The sequence below is a fragment of the Emys orbicularis genome, chromosome 5 (genome assembly GCF_028017835.1).
Source record: "Emys orbicularis isolate rEmyOrb1 chromosome 5, rEmyOrb1.hap1, whole genome shotgun sequence".
NCBI lineage: Eukaryota > Metazoa > Chordata > Testudines > Emydidae > Emys > Emys orbicularis.
This window is the reverse complement of record NC_088687.1, coordinates 57,990,148-58,011,486: the sequence shown is the minus strand read 5'-3', so window position 1 is coordinate 58,011,486 and position 21,339 is coordinate 57,990,148. Positions and strand designations below refer to the sequence as shown.

Below are 21,339 nucleotides of genomic sequence, written 5' to 3'. Positions count from 1 at the left end.
CTTAAATAGGTGAGATCAGAACTGAGCTGTGAGCTATAAATAGTAAACATTTATTTACAGGAAAGCAAAAAAAAGCATATGGTCCAACTGTTCTTTGAAGCCTGAATACACCCATCGAGAATGTGCAGAATAAACTTACCTAAACACTTAAAAAGCAAATATCAGGAACTGTTATGTGCTTAAAACACCACTGAAAAAGGGCACTATGAAAGTACTGGTGTGAGCAGTTACAATGATAAAACGTTTCATACTTTATCATTTCCTTGTTAATGTGATTTAGAGGAAGGGGGTCATGGCCAGTCTGAGACTGGACTAATGAATCCATCAGGAATGCTGATACAAGAGAGAAATAGAAAATTGAAAGTGCAAGTCGAGCACCAGGATCAGCTTTTTATGATACTCTGTTTTAATGGAGATTTATTTAGTATTGAAATAAGCTCACTGACTTTCAGCTAAAGACTAGAAGAGAATCATATATATTTTCCTAAGTCTGGAAGCAAGCTAATTTAGTAGGCATTCATACGATAAATCACAAAAGATTAAGTTGGCTTTAGTTTATAGAAAGTGTTCCTTTTCCTGGAGGCAGGGTAGATGACTTTGAATCAGTTCAAGTGAGACAGGGAATCTGCTTTTTGTGGTGATGCAATGGTAGTGATAAGTGGATAAACTTGAAGGCAATGATGATGAATCTGCAATACATGGTTTTATCACATCACTTAAATGATCAGTAGTAATTCTTTTTTGCTCTCTGTAATTTGACTACATGCAAACACAGGATTGTTAATGAAAGAGAATTAGATTTCACCTTGGAGAACTTCATCATTAAGGGAAAAACACAGTTATTTGGTAAGGATCTGTAGCGCTTGGTGCTCTACACAGGTCACAAAGGAAAACACAGTCCCAAAGAGTTTACAATTGACAGCCTTGCTCCAGCAAGAAATGTACGGACTCCGGTGCCTGCAATCCACTTTTTGTGAGCTGGAGTCCCACACCTGTGTGGATCAAATTGCAGGATCAAGGCCAATATAGACAACTTTGAAGCCATTAAGCCTCCATCTATTTAGGTCAATTACTTTGTAGGCTCTGGGGTAACCTGTATACAAAAAAACCCTTTTTTATGCTAGTGTGTAGGAACATATCTCAACCCAGGCATACACAGCCTACTCCAAACTACACACCAGTAACACCCAGTAATAATCTGAATAAAGAAACTAGTCTCCCTTATACAGTTTCTGACATTTTTCTTTTTATTGTGAACAACCCTCCTTCCAAATAGTGTATTCTACATGTCTTACACACCTCATGTTTCACAAACAGTCCTAGTGAATATTACAAAAGTCAGAACCATGATCATAGACTTAAAAACAAAATACAATGATATCTATAAAAAGCAACAGAGGGTCCTGTGGCACCTTTAAGACTAACAGAAGTATTGGGAGCATAAGCTTTCGTGGGTAAGAACCTCACTTCTTCAGATGCAAGTCTTGCATCTGAAGAAGTGAGGTTCTTACCCACGAAAGCTTATGCTCCCAATACTTCTGTTAGTCTTAAAGGTGCCACAGGACCCTCTGTTGCTTTTTACAGATTCAGACTAACACGGCTACCCCTCTGATAAATGATATCTATATTTGTTTAGTAATGATGTATTTTTCTATGCAGTTCCTATTTTCATATAAACAATAACTACAACTGTCAATGTTATAAATTGAATGGGGTTAGTTCAGTGGCATTCAGAAGCATATCCGTTCTACAAGTTGGCCCAGTAAGTAAGCTTATCAGTTGTTGACCAGAAGAAGCAATCAGTTAAACAACTTCTGGAAGGCCATTAATTGTGGTCTCCTGGTTGAAGAAAAACTTGTTGTAATGGTAGAGCCTGGAGGTGACAAACACTGAACTTTTGCTTTAATTTTGACTGGTGTAGCCCTCTGGGCAACTAGTGGCTACAAACTAAGGGACCGGTCCATGCTCTTCTTGCTTGGTAGTTAAAATTTAAGAGCCCTGAAAGGCCAGTGGATCGAGGTCTACTTTTGACGGTAATTCACTCTTACATTTTATCAGACAGTTTCCAGAACCTGAAACTTCCTTCTTTGCCAGAAATTGTTTCCTGCCAGACTGTGCAACACACGCACCGGTTGCTGATTACACCCTCGTCTCCTCTGCTGCATACGGGAGTTTTCCACACCCCCTGCCACGAACAAAGAAGCGAGTCATCCCAGCAACCAGCCTCCCATTGCAAACGCGCCCATTGGTTTGCAAAGGTAGCTCGGGAAGAACGCGCACGTGTTGCTCTGACTGTCTCCCCGCCCCGGGCGCCCCCGGGCCCCGCACGCTGTTACAGCCGCGATTGAGGAGGAGGAGCGCGGCCAGCCCGGCCCCGGGGAAAACCTCCATCTCCAGGAACTGAAAACCCGAGTCACCCCTCCCCCTTGGTCGTACGTCAAACGCCGGGCGTCACAGACACATTGTAATGTATCAAAAAAGCGCGCAGCCCCCTAATCGCTGCCTCCTGCACCGGCACCAGCCCCGCCGCCGGGAGGGGGTTCCCCGGGCTGGCTGGCTGCAGCCGAGCCCCGGAGGCAGGAGCGGCTGCTGGCGCTGCTCTGCGGTCCCGCGTCCTGGCCGGGCTGCAGCCGCCGGTGCCCGCTTGAGCTAGCGGAGCTGCCCCGCTGGGGGTAGCCGCGTAACTCCGCGCCGAGGAGGCAGCGGGCGCTGCAGCCCGACCCCCTCTGATCTCGCGCGGTGCCCAGGCCGCCGGCCGGCGTTCCCTTGCCGCGGAGGGGAGCGGGGGAGCTCGGGGCTGCGGCGGGAGCTGGTGCGAGTCTATTAGCAGGCGCGTGGTAGTGATGGCGGCTCTCAGTGAGACTTTCCCTGTCACTGGATACCTACTCCCGGCTCCTGCCCGCCGCCGCGGCAGCCCCGCTCCGAGCCCGTCCGCCCTTTGCAGCACAGCCGCCGCCGCCGCCGGGCAGCAGGGGCCACAGGCGAGCGCGGGGGCGGCAGCCTGCGCGCCGCGCAGCATGGGGCTGCTGGAGCGGACGAGGAAAGAATGGTTCATTCTGGGAATAGTGCTGGTGATCGCCGTGGCTAAGCTGGAGCCTGCCATTGGGGTGAAAGGGGGTAAGTCTGGTCCCTGCCGCGCCGGCTGGTGCCGGGGGCTCGCAAAGCCCCCGAGAGAGGGGAGGGGCAGGGGGCATTGAACGAGTGCTGGCGGTGCCCTACGCGGCGCTCCCAGCCTAGCCCCTCTCTCGGCTTGTTCGCTTGCAGACGAGAAAGGGGCTGAGCACGAGGGGTGGGGGCAGCGTCCCTTGCTGCAGATCACCAGTCTCAGGGTGAACCAGACCAACTCCGAGCTGGACCCCGGGGTTACTTTCAAGGCACAGCATCATGCTGCCCCAGAAACGTAGCGTTACTCAGCCAAGTCCTGCTCTGAACGTGGCCGTTGCTTCCAACAACTGGGTAAAATTCCCACCCCACTGGGGCGTTTGGATGCGCACGTTATGGGCTGCGGAGTTCACGCGGCTGCCCCCAACACAGGGCTCCTTTGAGGCTCCAGGGCATTACACACTGACACGTTGCACTGAGACCCGGCACGACTTCCGTGTGCTGGAATTGAACGGCGGTACAGTGCTAGCTACCAGCACAATCTTGCTCAGTCGGGAAGGGTGGATTTTTCTGCAGCTGTCAAACTTGAAGAGAAGTGGTTTAAAAACAAAGAGTGAAGTTTGTCAGTGTCTCATTGAAATATACACTATAAAATCCCTGATCACAAGAGAGAGGAGACACTTTAAAATTACCTAAAATGAGTCCAAAATTAAGGAACCTCTTTCCAAACGAGTGACACTAATAACTGGAGAAATAACGTTTAATCACTCTCAAGTTTTAAGCGATGGCAAATCATATTATAAGGGATATGTTTCAAATGTGGGGAATTCAGTCTTGCTAGTCCCAATTTTTTTTAAATGAGTTCAGTTCCTCCTTTATATCAGAAACTCATCAGTAAATATTAATATATATGGATTGTATCTTAAACTTCAGTCATAATCTGAAGCCTTAATATTGCCTCTAAGGTGTCAATTTAAAATAAAAAGTAACTTAATGTTGTAACTTTGAAATATGTAGCATTTAGGCAATTGCATGCTATTGTTTACCTTCAGTGTGCAAACTTTAGTGCCAGGCTCAATGCGTAAACATCAAACAGGGATCATGCTCTGTCTTGTTCAAATCTCAAAATATAATAGATGTTTTTAAAAAGCATTTATTTGAAAACACTGGGTTGAAATCCTTTCTAATGCTCATGTTGTTTCTGTGGCACCCACGCTCTGTGAAGCAATGTTCTTGTTTTTCAGTGGCAGCAGAATACTTATTCTGAGAGCTTCCCCCAAATAACTTTAAAATTTGGGTTGGCAAGAGGCCCCTGAGAGGAAGCTACTAGACTTATGGGCGCTATAGCACCCAGCCCCATAATTATACCTGCTATACTTTGAGTCTTGCTGAATTTACTTTTTAATCAAAATTATACATGTCTAGAATAACCCAGGTAGAATCCCTTTCTGGGTCAGACATTCCCCTTCTCATCTTCCATTTACACTGTATAAAAATTAATAAGGAGTGTCTATATTTGTAAGGTGTTTGAGTATCTTTGCCTTGACTCATAATGGTGTAAATGGGATTAAAACTTATTTTGAATATTTTGACTTGGGGAAAATAACTTCCATTAAGAACTGGCTAAGAAGTAGATAAAATAACTGGAGTTTAATATTTGATGTCTTCCATCTCTACCCCACTTGAGAGGGATGCTGAATGACAACTTGAAATTGAGTCAAAAGTAATTTTAGGTACTTCATCTGTCCCAGACTCCTCCTGTTTATGGTTTTACTATAATACCTTCCTATTTGTAAATAATCCTTGTCTGTCCCCCTGTTGTCTCCACATGAACAACAGGGAAAACTAGTGATTCTATAAGGGTAACAATGAAGCTGCCTGTACACCAGTGCAATCAAATGCCTGATGTAAACTGGGGAGGGCGGGGGGCGGGCGGAGGGAATCTTCTTGTTAAAGAAATCTTATGCATTACTTGTAACAATAACAAGTAAACAGCATTCTGTGTGATTTTTTTTTTAGTTGATGACATCTCTTTAATTATAGTAGGTGTTTGATAGCACCTACTGATAATTGGTTTTCATTAGAACTCCCAGCTCCAAATACTCAGAACATTTACTTTTTGAGAAGATTTTTTGTGTGTTTGGTTTCTGCCTATGTAGAAAGTATTAACAAAATTTCTTCAGTCATTCTTATGTTATGGGAGGAAAAACACTTTGTCCATGATATTAAAAATAAATACATTCTAACCCTTTAACCTTTGTTTTAATTTTTAACAGAGCTGAATTTTGAAGGCTGACAGTTCTCACTGAGGACCTAGTGCTATTGCTTGGCTTCAGGAGAAAAAATAAAGTTATAAATAAAGTGATTTAAAAATCCTTTGAGTATTTTCTGGGGTAACTAAGGCCCCAATCATGCATGGAGCACAGTATGGTAAAACTCTTGCACTTGCATAAGCCCCATTGAAGTCAATACTCTGTAAAGGTGAATGAGGCCACCCACATGTAGTTCCTTGCAGGATCAGGACCTGCTTTAAGGAGAGCCTGGTGGTGAGATAACTGCTTTGTGACATCATTGGACTTGTCCCTGATTGACTGGACCATCAGGTTCATGACTAGTCATGTCAGTGGCTGTTCCTGGGACAACTTGCATAAAAGACATGAAAATAGCTATTGAAACATACTGAAAAAATCCTTAAACCTCCTCCACTTCACTTAAATAACCCTACTTCCACACCTGCTTTAAGATCAGAGAAAACAGAGGTTCTCAAACTCAGGGTTATTACATAGCGGGTGTCGAGCTGTCAGCCTCCGTCCCAAACCACGCTTCACCTCCAGCATTTATAATAGTGTTAAATATTAAAGTGTTTTTAATTCAGAAGGGGGGGGGGGTCACACTCAGAGGCTTGCTGTTTGAAAGGGGTCACCAATACAAAAGTTTGAGAACCACAGGGAGAGAAACAGGAGAAAAACGCAGGTATGGTGGTAAAATGTGTGGAGTTTGTGACACTCCAGCTGACAAAACCATAGTACAACTTATAGAGGCTGTGTCCAAGGTTTTTTTGGCAGAGTGCGCATGGCTGTGGAACAGTGTTCTGTTCGCAACTAGGCTGAGCTCTAGTCTTACCATCTTCGGGGCATGATGCAAAAACCATCTTTTTGTCTGTTTTACTGGCACATCAGTGGGCTCATTTGATTCCACTTTGAGTATGTTCCTTCTGATAAGAAGAGATAAGGGAGAGCTATGCTTCCATTTGATGTTCCATGAACTAGACAAGTATTTGAGTGTGCCAATTCTAAAGTAACCTGAGCTAATTCACATAGTAACCTTCAGGTTTCCCAGTTCAAAACCAGGCAAAATAAAAGTTGGATTCCTACAACATCAATATCATAGCCACGTTGCACCTATGTAGCATTTTTCTATTTCTTTGTTTCTGGTTACATGCTTAACTTACTATTGCCATAAATTATACAAAAAGCACAACACAGCCAAGTTATTGTTGCAGCTGAAACTTTAACGTTTGCATTTCCTGACTTTTTTTAAAAGTTGCGTATAGTGTAACGTGTTTTGTATTTAATACACACACAGTTTTTGTATCTCATGGAGCCAGGCCTATCTAAATGCAGGATTTCTCTGTAAATAGCTTGTCTCCAGCGATGCAGAAGTTGGGTGGATTCAGTGTAGAATCAAGCTCTGTATGAACTTTGAGAGCATTGACTTGTATAGAGGATTCAGTTTCTCCGTGACTATCAATAATGTATCTTTCATACACAAGAGGAAACAGGATCTCCTCTTTTGGAGTAGAGTAAAGGCTTGCCTGCTTGCTATTGCAATTATAGTCATGTCAGATTAGTACTACTAAAAGTATGAAATAAAAAAGAAAGATAATTTTAAAATAAGATCCACTAGCTGAGTTTAGATATTAGCTTGGTCAGAACTCCATTACTAATGTTTAAAAATGGAGGCTGGGTTTTGTTTTCAGCATTTCCACATGAGGCATGGTTCCTGCCCCAAAAGGATATTTGTCATTTTTATAAGAGTGCAAAATGTTAATTCCTCTGAAAAAGTGTACAAACATAGGTCTTTGATTCAGTGGGGCTCCTTGGAGGTGCAGGGGTCTGCCCATGCAGATCTAACTGCCAGATTGGGACCTTAGTGTGTTTAGAAATCATGTACAGCTTGAATGGGCCATTACGAAGCAAGTCTGTGTTGAGGATTATGTGGAACTACACTGCCCCAGGGAGCCCTTGGGGGGGGGGGGGGGGGGAGGGTGCAGCTTGCTTTCCACTTTGCACTCAGCCAGGGCCACTGGCTGGTACATGTTGCAATTCTGACTGGCCCATATGTGTGCAGCCCAAAGGTGGGAGAAGGCTCCTTATTTGCCACTCACCACTTAATATTTCCGCATTAAGGCAAGGTAGAATCTGCCCCATGGTAACCAACAGGTATTGGTTACAAAGGCATACTCTTCATTGCATCATGCCTAATTGCTATCTCTCTTCGTTAATTAGTCTTGTTTGGTTTTGTTTTAAAATAAGAATGACATTCACTTAAATAGCAAAACGTAGTCTTTTAAAACAGACTTTAAATTTATGATCAAAAGTGCTGCAAATATTTCTCTACATTCTGAAATATTTAATTACTTTGGTGTATTATAACTTTTTATAGTGTTATTTCCTTAAGTGGTTCACTTTGTTTTTGTGTTTGTTTTTTTAGGACCACTGAAGCCAGAAATTACCATAACATACATTGCTGTTTCAGCTATATTCTTTAACAGTGGACTCTCATTAAAAACTGAGGTACTGTAAATAAGCTCTCTTTGGTTCTTTCTCATTTTATTTTAAAAGTTTGGGCTGATCTTCAACAGGCCTGATTGTAGTTAGGCACATCAAATTACTCACCCTTTTTTGTTGGTAGATGACTAATGGAACCACGTGAAAGTGACGTGTGTACATAACTAGATTGTGCGTTTTAAAGCACAGGAAGGGGAGAGGAGCAGGACATACTGAATGAAATTCACTCACCTGTGGACGGTCTGCACAAGACACTTTATTGCTGCAGAAATCGCACAGTAGATCTCTAGTGAGATTGAGAGAGTGTAAATGGAGCCTCCATGCCTGTATGAACTACACAGCGGGCTTAGCATCATCCCCAAATGTGGCTGACTGAGCAAGTAGCTACAGGATCCATGCTTATGATGATCCTGTGGCTTCAAACTGCTGCAGAGGTGGACGCTCAAGGGGTAGCAGCTGCTACGGCAGTTTATTGCCTGGAATAGTGGTCCTAGAAGAGTTTCTCTACAACTCCATGGCCTGCCTATGGCTTGGAAACAGTTTCCTAGAAGATTCTCTTATATTCAGTTGTGCTTGGTGGAATGCTGAACTTCAAAGGCATATTGCTGCATTTGTGCTTTGACTCTGCTGCCACACTCAGCAGTGCTTCAGGTGCCTGAGCCTGTTTCAATTCTTATTTCCATTTTATTAAATAAATAAATAAATAAATAATTGGTGGGTGGGGGGAGTCTCCTGTAGCTTAAGGAAAAGAAATGTTGCCTAGTTGCCTGCAAAACTTCGGTGACTGGGTGGAGGGATGCAGCAATTTTCTGTCAAATTTGTCTGCCAGCGCATCTCAGGTGGCCTTACTTAAAAGAGAACCATTGCATTTCTCTGCCAGTCCAGCCTCTCTGTTCCTTTTCACTTTGTTGACTGATTTGATCTGTTACTTAAGAGGATAACTTCAATAGCTCCTAATACACCTGCGTAAGTAAGTAATTTAGCTAGCTGCAAAGCAATGATGAAATCAATAATTTGGTTAATACTTTGCACCAGGATTTGACAAATCCCACCTTTGTTAAGTGAGAAGTTTCTCTTGGCTGTTGAGCCAAACTATATTATTGAATTCTGCAGAATTTCAGCTTTCATTTTTTTTTTTAAAGTTTCTAAGCTTTTGGTTGTGAAGATAACCCTCCAAATGGGAGCCAAGTCTGAATTAATGCCATCCTGAGTCTATAGTCAGATTGCTCCAGCGCCACTGTCGATTCTCATGGTTTTGCCCAGTTATGGCAGCAGTGAAGTTAATAACTCTGGTTGGCTTCATTGCTGCTATTTCAGAAGCCTGTGGTTATCAGTGAAACTGTCAAGAATCATGTCAGTTTCATCCTTCCACATGGAAAACCAATTAATACTAACAGAAGCTAGCACTGGAATTATTCATGGGGAAGAGGACCCAAAAACAGTGGCTGGGAAGTGGTAGTGTAGTCGAGTTCTCTTCTCTCAGCAGGCAGGAATTCCTGGAGTGCAGGGAAGAAATGGAAAGGTCCTTTTTCCTTTCAGTAATTTCAAGTCTTGATGCTTCAAATTAATAAAACAGCTGCTAACTAGAAGCTGATAAGAGAGATGGACCTCCACACCTTTTCCAGGGACAGTACTATGGTAGGCATGCCAGCAAGTGAGGGTGGCAGAAGGGCTTGGCTTCTGTATCTGGCTGGTAAGGCACCCCCCGCCCTCCCATCATTTTTTGTATCTACCTTTGTCTAGTAGGTTTAGTGCTTGGCAAGTTAAGTGCCTGATAAAATTTTCAAGCCCAGCTTTGGACTTGCATGGTATCTTTTCATCCAAGGACCTCAAAGCAATTTATAAACATGAATAAGGGCATGTGTACACTATAAAATTATGTTGACCTAAGTTATGATGGCATACAGCTGCCACAGTAATTAAATCGCTTTTGTAGGTCCACACTACACTCCTTGTGTCGGCAGTGAGCGTCCTCACCGGGAGCGCTTGTACCGATTGTATTGTCAGTGTGGAGCATTGTGGGACAGCTTCTGAAAGCTAGTGACAGGTGATGTAAACAGTGCAGTGTCTACATTGACACTATGTCGACCTAACTACGTCAACCTTAACTTGATGCCACTTGTGGGGGTGGTGTTATTAAGCTGGCATAGCGGGGCAGTTGTGTCAGCGGGAGCGAAATTTTAGTGTAGACACTTACTTAGGTCTTAGTCAATTAGGTCAATGCAAGGCAATTTACATCAGCCTATATTCCCATATTTTTATATTACAGTATTTTGAGTTGCAGTGCCAGTTATTTTCTCTTCTTGACTGTGTGCGTGTGTGTACGTGTATTGGGATCATTTTGTTTTTACATTTGTTAATTTTAATGGAGCAAGCATTCAGTATATTCTGTAAAATCATAAGAAACTATACAAATTTTATGTCTGCCTAGACAAAACGTTCACACTTCCAGATTTTTATTTTAATTTATAAACTACAATATGCTGGGTGTTTTTAAAGATTATCCTTCGTGGTTCAGTGGCATCAGGAAAACAGAGCTCATGCTCAACAATGCTATTGTAGATGTGGATTCGGAAGTTCTTTACAAAGCAGTGGGCAGCTTACTGGTATAGCTCTGTTTATGCACATACAAAAAGCATCTTGGTTGTATTTTCAGAAACATGAATTACCATAAACAGAGAGAATTTTATATTTGTAGTCATAACTCTGTAGTCATGATACATGAGCAGAATATTTGCCCATACGTCACCATCACGCCCATTCAACTTTCAGTTTATTGGCTGGTTTGATCTTTGAAAGAGCTCTATTAGCTAAGTCCCCACAGACCTAGAACTTGAAATCATATTCCTGAATATCTGTTTAGCGGTTACAGTTGTACAGTGGGGAATCTGACGAATCATTGAAAAAGGTTTTACTGTGTGTATGTACTGATACACAAAAGGCCATATTGTGCTCATTGGCCTGATTAGAGGGAGGAGTGGAACTGCGCTGCCCTGTGAGAGCTTGGGAGGCACAGAAATCCTGAATGTCCTGATATGTTGGGGAGATGGTGTAGTCTTCTCTGTTGGCTTGTGCAGGGAGGGGCGGGGGTATGGTTTGACAGCTTCCCCGGCCCCATTTGAGGTGTTCTGAGAGAGCTCTGCATTTTCGCAAGTGCACAGACTGAAATTCTGACAGGCCTTTTTGTGAGATGCGCAACAGAGTGAAGGCTCCTTATTCACTCCTTTCCTTTGCATCCATGATAGGGACTGTGACAATATGATCCAAAATGTATCCTTTGTAAGGGTCTCCTTTTAAAGGTGACCAGCAAAGACATTGAAAACGCCAATAATTTGGGGAATATATTTCTTGTAATGCAAATCTCTTCCCCCAACCCCATCTTTTCAGGTCTGCAAAGACCTATCCCATTAGTGTGGCACTGCTGCATGCACTTCTACAGCAGTGCTGCACCTACCCTAGATACTCATTGGAGACCACAGCCAACCTATAGATAAGTTTTTGTTTTCTTTATTTTTAATATTGCATAGTTTTCATTAAACCTATCTTATGTTCCTTATAGGGCATTTCCCACAAGGTGATACACTAGAAAAGAAAACTATTGAAAACTGTAGAGTACTAAAATCCAGCAATAGGTGGCAATTTCACACTCACCCAGACTGATTATGGGGTGAGTGTGACATTGCCACCCATACGCTGTCCTAGGGATCTTGGACTGGCCTAGTGAATGATCTGTGGTGGGTCTTTTCAGACCTGGCAAGAAATAAGATGGAATGTACAAATGTGCCAGATAATTCTCTTATTCTAATTATTTGGGGTTTTAGCATATGTAATAGTTTTTTTTTTTTTTTTTTTTTTAACTTTTAAAATAGCTATATTTTAATTGCCTCCTGTATTCTTTCATCGCATCTGGTGTTTTAAAAAAAATTCTTTCCTTTGCTGGTGGGAAACCCTCTATTCATCTTTGTTCTCCTTGTTGAAGAAAAGATGATGTAGTATGCGATGAGACCATTTGTAGTGCAGTAGTTGATATGCAATGCTGGTTAAAAAGATGCTATTCTAATGCTTATTCACAGATTGTACTGCATTGAGATCAGTCTCACATGGATAAAGAGGACCTCTTTCTCTCATAGGTTGCCATTAGTCTTATTGAAGATTATCCGTTTTTAAAAAATATCTTCACTTCTTAAAGGTCTTCTATATTTAAACAAAAAATTAATATATTGTTTCTTTTGTGATAATATCGTGTGATAAATCCCAGTTTTCAGGGCTATGTGACTTCCTGAGAACACCTTGCAAATAGAATAAAGGGGAAGATTTTTAGATCAAACGTGTTGTGGTTTTTTTTTTTTTCTTTTTTTTTTTTTTTAAGTCAAGTCTGAGGGAAACACTTTTTGGTTTGTTAAGAGAAGGCAAAAATACCTGGAACCAATGCTGAATCACTTATATTTCCAAAACTTTTATTTTCTTCAGTGGTGGATTGGGTAGATAAAGATGCAATATTTGACCTTAGTGTGGGTCTTAAAGCTTGCTTGTTTGTTTTTTTATTTATAAATTGCCTCTTTTCTTAAAGTTGGCTAAATTTTAAAATTAAAAACTTCAATAGCTACTTACTCTTTAAGCTGTTTGGAAAAGAGTCAGCTGCCAGCTGACACAAATTTACATTTTAAAAAGTGACGACTGTGTATGTGCAATGAACTAGACTTTCTGCATTTTTAAAAATATATCTGATATATCTAACTTAATGAAAGATAGCTGAAGAAACCTAACAAATTAGCTTTCTCATAAGAGTTACATTAGACATCAGTTAAGTAAAGTGATTGGAAAGGACTCCAGTGTTTTTCTGCAGGAGACCGCTAAATAGGTTAGGTTGATCCATTTCCATTCAGATTTATTACATTCAGAAAGAGTTGATCTGACAACAAGACTTTTTCTTTTGTTTGAAAGGAAATGTATATACAAAAACTACTTAGAGAATTGTTGTACAACAAGAATACCAATGTGAAGAGACACATGGTTAAGAGGGAAATATGTAATAATCTTTAATCACCCTTGAAGTGCTTTGAGGTCCTCTGATGAAAGGTGCTGTGTAACAACGAAGTCTTATTTATTTTTCCTGCATCCAGCTGAATTTTGCTCCTCATTTCTCTGAATTTTCTTGCTTTTGTTAGTTTGTCATAGCCTCAGCATTTTTTCTGTGTAGTTCTTCCAAACCTTAATATAACTTGGTATGAATTTGCTCTCTGATTCTGGTGTATAATGTCAGTTTTTAAGCATTTCTGGGATGCTGAACAAATGAAAACTGACTGAATTAATTTGCTATGTGAGTTTTAACTTTTCACTAGAGAAAGCATACCTGTGATTCTTTCTACAGTGTAAGGTTCTTTTCTGTTGGCATGCAAGAGACTTACACTCTTGTTGATGCTATAGACTAGAGAAACTTTTAAAACTGTCTCCGTATTGATTACATTAGTTCATCTCCCAACAGTGGGAGCCTTAGTGTTGACAGGCTGTCAGCTGACACAGTTCTTGGAAGGGTGACAGAGCCAGAGACCTTTCTGCACTAACCTACCATGATGGGAGCTGAACTGCTGTTAGCAACAGTGGGACATTTTTTGACAGAAGACCCTATAGTAGACAGGGCCTTAGGGCAGGTCTTCACTACGGGGGGGGGGGGGGGGTCGATTTAAGATACGCAAATTCAGCTACGCGAATAGCGTAGCTGAATTCGACGTATTGCAGCCGACTTACCCCGCTGTAAGGACGGCAGCAAAATCGACCTCCGCGGCTTCCCGTCGACGGCGCTTACTCCCACCTCCGCTGGTGGAGTAAGAGCGTCGATTCGGGGGTCGATTGTCGCGTCCCGACGAGACACGATAATTCGATCCCTGAGAGGTCGATTTCTACCCGCCGATTCAGGCGGGTAGTGTAGACCTAGCCTTAGTGTTAATGGGATTTACTTATTCTAAAAGACTTAAAATGCATGCATTTTTGTTTAACTATAAAGGTGACCCTATTTTAAACAGCACAAAAGTGAACTTACCTTCGCTGTTATGACTGGAGCTTCTTCTCTTCTTGTTTTGCAGGAGCTGACAAGTGCTTTGATGCATGTGAAACTACACCTTTTTGTCCAGATCTTTACACTTGTGTTCTTCCCAACAGCAATATGGCTTTTTCTTCAAGCATTATCAGTCACACCTATAAATGAATGGCTTTTAAAAGGGTATGTTTAAACATATTAGAGTGAAATATATTTATGGCTACTTATTAAGGGCTGCTGTACCAGTAATATGTGTTTAACAGTTATATAGTGAAGAGATTTCACTGTGTAGTTTCATGCTTTGACACTTGCTATTGAAGAAGCAGTACACATAAAATTATCCTTTCAGAATTATGGTCTCATGTTTAGAAAGACTTGTCAGCTAATTTCATATGTAGGGAACTTGCAACAGATCAGCTTTCTCTTTGACAAGCAGTCTGTCGAAGCTGCTATGCTTGGTTTCAAGACGTATGGAAAAAAGTGATTGCTGAAGAGAGGCTTAAATCTATGAATACTTTTAAAAAAGCACAATATATGGCATATGTGTTACAAGTATTGTGTGTATTTTGCATCCACACTGTACACATCCAAATGATTGTTCAATATTAGTTCTTCTGCTAAGTTGTGGGGAAAAAAATTAGCGTTTTTATGTTGGAACAAATCTCTTGTTCTTTGAAATGGTGAATTAAGTAGTGACTGTTTATCATGAGAATAAAAGGCATTGTCTTAAATGAATTTTTCTAATCTTCAAACAAATGTTTATAGATACAAAGTGACACCATAAATGATATGATAATGAACAGTACAAAAAATCCTAAAATAGAGAAGCATCAAAATCAAACTTAAATGGCAAAAACCACCAGGCTTTGCTGTGTAGTTAAAATATAAAAATTAATCTATTGTGTTAGAAATATCCCAGTTGTAAATAGAGAGCTGTGCTGTTCCATCTACTGGAAAGAAACCCTATTGCTTCAGAACAATCCCACATCTAAATATCTTAGCTGTAAAGCTGCTCATGTGTGTATGTGTTGGCAAGATAAGACCTTAAAATAGAGGTGTTGCTGTTTTTTTCAAAAGTATTTCTCCAGACAGCTTTGTTTTTCTAAGTATAAAGTGGTGCACACATTACAAGTGACGTTGAATTTGAGACAACAAAAACATCATTTAGGAAATGTTAGTGCTGTTTCTCATAATGCGTCAATAGATCAGTTGGAGTAGAAGCATGCCAGTGTATCAGAATTAATTTAGACTTGGTGAAGCATAAAAACAGTTACAGTGAATATGATTGCAAAGGTTTTGCACCAGCATGACTAGTGACAGGCTTCCTCATCGACATAGCCTGTCAAAATTCAGTCCTAACAAAAAACAGTCTCATTTGCTAGACTGCGAAGTGCAAGGAGTTTTGATTCCTCTCTTCCCACTCTTTGCATTGCCATCCCCATTCCCCTCTTTCTTTTGATGACATTTTTCATGCCACTTTAGTCCTTAAGGGATGCATTCTTATCTTAATACACAGGGGTATATACATGCAACACTGGTTTTCTCTCAAATATGCATTTACGGTCATTTTTACACAGGGATCTAATAAGCAAATATGCTTTTTGTGATGCTTATAAATGCTTCACAAACACCCATAAAATCATTCTATCGTTTCTGTTTTCACAGTATTTTATCTTTTATTACAATTAGCCTATCATATGGGGGTTTCACACTAAGAATGCTCAGGTTTGTGAACTCATGGAAAATTATTTTAAGAGGGTACTTTATGAATACTGCTATTCAGAATGCTGGGCAGGCAAGCAGCAGTTGTATGCAAGTGAAGGGGAAAGCTGTATGCTGAAGGGGAAAACTCTATGGGAGCTGTAATCCCTTTGCAAAGCATACAGGACAGGGAGAACAGTGGAAACCAGAACCACTGAGTTCTGTCATTACTTAAACAAATAAACTGGATACAACTTCGGACCTTTTAAATTCTAGTTTAGCTCATTTTGGGCCGGATTCTGCCTTGTGCTTATGTGGGCATTTGAGGATGGGTTAGGGGAGGATGCAAAGAGCCTTCCACCCCTTGCACAGCCTGCTTAACGGCCAGGCTGAATTGCTGCCCCTGTGTTTTGTGGAACACTTGGACGGCTCTATCTCTATTCTCTAGAGGCACTAGGGTACCCCAATCAAGATGGGGAGGGGTAGGAAGAGGTGGGGCCAAGACTTCTCTTTTCACACACCAAATAGCAGAGCTAGGATCAGGGGCTGGCAAGTTTCTCCTCACAAAAGAGTGTAATGGGGGTTTGCTGCCACTGTGCTCTCATGAACTCCCAGAGCCATTCTGCCTCCCATGGCAGAGTACCTGCTAGTGCTCTCTCTGGGACTATGTGGCTCAGCACTGCTCTCAACACAAGGCTGTGCCTAAAAAGTACAACAATCAAGGCCAAAGTTAGTTTCCTGCAGTGCTTCTGTAGTTAGTTAATGATTGAGTCTCCTGAATGTTAGGAGTGCTGCGTTTGTCTGTCCAGAGTAGCTGCCTCTTTTTTGTTATAAATTATTTAGGGGACAAATTCAAATCTTATCAGCACCTTCATTTTCATTTAGCTTTGTTCTCAAGCTTTTAAATTTTAATTTTCTATTGTTGCATATTTTTCTTTCTTTCTTTCCTTTTTACATGATGTGATATCTGAAAGCCATTTGCTTTTAAATTATTTTTAGGCTGTTTAGAACAAATAAACCTGAGGGTGGAGGCTAGGGATGAGAGGGGAGGATGAAATAAAAGACAAGCTGAAACAACCCACAAAATTTTAATTCATTTTTGTCGACTGACTGGATTTCAAGTTGACAGTGTCCCTTTAAAAGAAACCTGAAGAAGCAACTGAGTGCCCTGCCTATGTTAATCTTTTCCACCATTGGAATGGATTCTATAAGAATGTAACCATTTACAACACTAAGGTTTTAAGATCTAACGTGTGATGGTGTTCATTGCATATGTGAAGCAGGTGATTTCAGGGCTTCTTAATAATCAAATAGTTGTAACACACTGGAAAAGTATGTATGGGGTATCATCAGCATATGAACCCAAGACCTTCATACCCACAGCACAGACTTCTACTGCCTGACCTAATGGAATATCTCTGTTATTACTTCTACCAGCTAGGCTGTTGGCCAGGAGAGGGGGACATGGCACACACACTGTTAGTGTGTTGCATAAAGCTCTTATTAAATAATGATAGTTTTCAGGCTATTATTTTAATATACATATTTTGAAACTCATTTGATATGCAGACTGTTAGAAATATTTTCTATTTAGCATACAACATGCTTTTCTATAGATTAATATGTTCTTATAAAAGATATTCAGAAGTATGTCTGTAGAGTGATTTAAAAAAAAAACTTGCAAATGTAATATCTGATTTTCGAAGTGGCTCACACAAATCTTATTCACTGAAGCTTTCTCTTTCTATAGTGCAGAAATCCCTTTTCTGTCAACTGGAGATGGCCATACATTTCAAATCTCTACTGATAACTTCTATTTTAACCCACCCCTTTTTGCTCTTTATTATTTCAGGTGAGAAGTTTCATGAACTAACCATTTTAAGAGATTTAATTAAATCAAGATATGATGCGGTGGATAGGGCAGCCATATCACCATGTGCTTGTCTGCTTTTTTTCTTTTTCTTTTTTTTGTTAGAGAGGCACCATCAACTTGCCAGACTGTTTTATATATATATATATGTATATATATATATTGCCTCTTTAAAAAATAAATAAATTAGAGCTGATCCCGCAAAAACACTAAATGCTTTTAACTCCAACTGGCATTATTAGGCATTGAGGGCACTCACCACCTCAAAGGAGGTACTCCAAACCTTGCATGATTGGATCCATATAATGCTGCTTTCCATCGTTTGCAGTTTCCTTCTCTAACAAGGCTAACTGTGACTGATAAAGTGGCCACATCGATCATCCTTTATCCATTCCTTCTAATTTAATTTTTTTCTCATGTTTCTAAGCATTCATTAACAGCAAATCTATTCTGTAATATAGTTTCTTTCTGTGCTGGCTTATAAAGTGATATTAACACCAAAGGGGTATTGATATTACATCTCTGAGTGTGAGCTAACACTTTAAAATTCAAAGTAGTTAATGTCTAGAGATGGCCTTGAACCAGAATAGTGGGTCAGAAACATAAACACTGGCAAGTTTAGGTTGGGCCCATTATCAGTTAAGAGCCTTAGCTGGTTTTGTTGCCCTTAACAGCCTCAAGTTCTAATGGGCAGAGTCTGAACTCTTGTTGCATACCTTGTAAAACCAGAGGCACTACTTGTGTAAGCTTACCGACTGTGAATAGAAGATGCCCTGCAAGATTAGGGCATTATGATCTTACTGATATAATGCCTGCAACATTGCATATGTAATATAAAACTTATTTAAGCCATAGTGGCTAACATTGTTGTGGTACGTGAACTCAAGACCCCTTCCTTTCAAAAGACACACTGTCAAGTATTTAGGCCTAAAACTTAACTTCCTAAATTTAGTGTAATCTGCTGTGGCATGTTCTCATATTAAATATATATTTAAAAATAACCAATGATTAATTTTTGTACATTCTATTTTTGTGGGATGTACTTTAAACAAAAAAAAGCTTACCTGCTCTTTTTCTCTTGTGCTCACTCTGCAGTAGCATTCACCATACACATTACTAAAGCATCATCGATGCACAAACAAGGATGTGAGCAACACAGCTATTTTAGTATTTGCGTTTCTAAAAATTAGGGGGAAAAGCAATTGATGTTTGACTAATAGATGTAGAAAAAACAGTAAGGAAGAAAATTTTTATCTTCAGTCTTCTGAGAGTTTTACAAGAGAGAATGAAAATACAAATAAAGATGAAACACTTGACAACTTCTCTTAACGTGCAATAAATAAAAAAGTTAGTGGTGTTTTAAAATGTTTTAACTAAAAGTAGAAGAGGACAATGTGAACCTAAAATAATGAACCTACATCTTCTCCCTCCGCCCCCTTCTTAGTGGTCCACCTTTTTAGAACATGGTATCTTCTGTGGAAAAAATAAATGCATACGTCTTATGTTGCATATTTTCCATAATAGATGTGGTGTTTCAAAGCACTTTACACACATAAATAAATCAAGACTCAATTTTGTGAATTGTAAGTGTTATAATCTCCATGGTACAGATGGGGAAACAGAGTCACTAAGGTTAACTGATTTATTCAGGATCACAGAGCAGGGATGATCACAGTGGCGTGGATGATAACAGAACACATAAAAGTCTTGCTTCCTAGTGCTGTGCTCTAGCCACTAGACAGTTGAGCTTGTGATGAATAATCATTTCTGTTCAGCTTTGATGGTTGTTTAGTGCTAGTGTCTTGCAGTGAATATTGCATTTCCTTTTTTGTGTTTAGTTTGCAGACTGTAGGCTGTATGCCACCTCCTGTATCTTCTGCAGTGATTTTAACCAAAGCTGTTGGTGGAAATGAGGTGAGTTTTTATTTTATTCACAATTGATTTTATTTGTTGTTGATTTGTGTAACCAAAATCATGTGCTTAAAACATGTAGCCTGGTGAAATAGAGCTTTTCGTATTATTACAGTTTATGAAGACTCTCAAAGTTAAAGCATGGATACAAAAAAAGGCAAATTTAAATTTATCATGTAAACTGGGGTTCTCAAACTGCGGGTTGGAACCCCTCAGGGGTTCGCAAGGTTATTACATGGGGGGGTCGCGAGCTGTCAGCCTCCACCCCAAACTCCACTTTGCATCCAGCATTTATAATGGTGTTAACTATATATATAAAAAAGTGTTTTTTAATTTATAAGGAGGGGTCACACTCAGAGGGTTGCTATTTGAAAGTGGTCACCAGTACAAAAGTTTGAGAACCACTGGTGTAACATCCTGACAAACTCCTGTGACTACTGACACCACTGTTGCTACAAAGTGATATAATCACATCCATCTCTATTATGGTGTATTTCTCCTTCCCCTACCAGTTTGTGTATTTATTCACATGTTGTATATTGTCTGAATCTTAGATAGTGAGCTCCCTGGGGCAGGGACACAGGCTCTGTGGTGGTTGTTTGTACAGTGCTTAGTATTATGGGGCGCTAAGCCCTGTTTAGGATCCTGAGGCAATACAAATAATTATTACACACAAAAAGCTACATTAAAACAGTGGTCTCCAAAGTGGGATGCACACACCCCAGGGTGTTTGCAAGAGGATCCTTGGGGGTGCGCAGCAGGAGGAGCGCTTTTTGGTGCTTCGGCAGTTCGGGCGGGAGTCCGAGCGGCTTTTTTATTTTTATTTTTTTTTGCTTCGGCAAAAATGGTAGCGCTGGCGCGGCAGGGGGTGCGTGCTCAAAATTTTTTTTACTGATAGGGGTGCACAATCAAAAAAGTTTGGAGACCACTGCATTAAAAGACCAGTAGAGGGTTGTAAAGTGAAGTGCTCAGAAAGTTAGGAAATGCCAGAAAAAGGTACAGACAACTTTAATTCAGTCCCCGTGTGTATACAGTATGATGCAGTCTTTAATTACATGTTCACATACTACTTTTTTGCCCAGGATCCCTACCTCATTCAGTGCACATGATGGACAATGCTCACTGAATGGGTAGCTGTTCATTACTTTTTTCTCTCCTCATTTACTGCACATTACTCAAACCCTGCTCTGAAGTCAGAATTATTAATTTCCTCTTTGGCTTTTCTGTTGTACTTATAGCTATAGTACAGGGGTAGGCAACCTATGGCACACGTGCCAAAGGCGGCACGTGAGCTGATTGTCAGTGGCACTCACGCTGCCTGGGTCCTGGCCACTGGTCCGGGGTGCTCTGCATTTTAATTTAATTTTAAAGAAGCTTCTTAAACATTTTAGAAACCTTATTTACTTTACATACAACAATAGTTTAGTTATATATTATAGACTTATAGAAAGAGACCTTCTAAAAACGTTAAAATGTATTACTGGCACGCAAAACCTTAAATTAGAGTGAATAAATAAAGACTCGGCACACCACTTCTGTAAGGTTGCCGATCCCTGCTATAGTATCTGAGTACTGCAAAAATATTGATGTTTATTTTCATTGCACACCAGTGAGATGGGGGGAGGGGTGGTATTATTCCCATTTCACAGATGAGGGAATTGAGGCCCAGATGTTTACAGGAGCCTAAGTCTCATTTTCCAAAGGAATTTAGGCACTTAAGAGTCTAAACCCCATAGACAGTGTATGGGGTTTAGACTCTTAAGTGCCTAAGTGCCTTTTGAAGATGAGACATAGGCTCCTAAATCAGTCAGGCATTGTTCCGCTGAGTGAAGCAATGCCTAAATAGCTTTGCATTTTCTAACTTTTGAGTACTTTTTAACTTTAATAGTGTTCTTTTAATGTAGAGTTTTTTAAAATGTAATTTACTA

At 40.5% G+C, this 21,339-nt stretch overlaps 1 protein-coding gene across 1 annotated transcript in view; it reads left to right on the top strand.

The window, feature by feature from the left end:
- The first annotated feature begins 3,017 nt into the window (after window positions 1-3,017).
- The window catches only part of SLC10A7 (solute carrier family 10 member 7), a 188,993-nt gene continuing 170,671 nt past the window's right edge, over window positions 3,018-21,339 (top strand). The window contains exons 1-4 of the mRNA XM_065405265.1: window positions 3,018-3,117; window positions 7,816-7,898; window positions 13,976-14,112; window positions 19,339-19,414. Coding sequence (XP_065261337.1) covers window positions 3,018-3,117; window positions 7,816-7,898; window positions 13,976-14,112; window positions 19,339-19,414 — 396 coding nt within the window. The remainder of the gene's footprint in view (window positions 3,118-7,815; window positions 7,899-13,975; window positions 14,113-19,338; window positions 19,415-21,339) is intronic.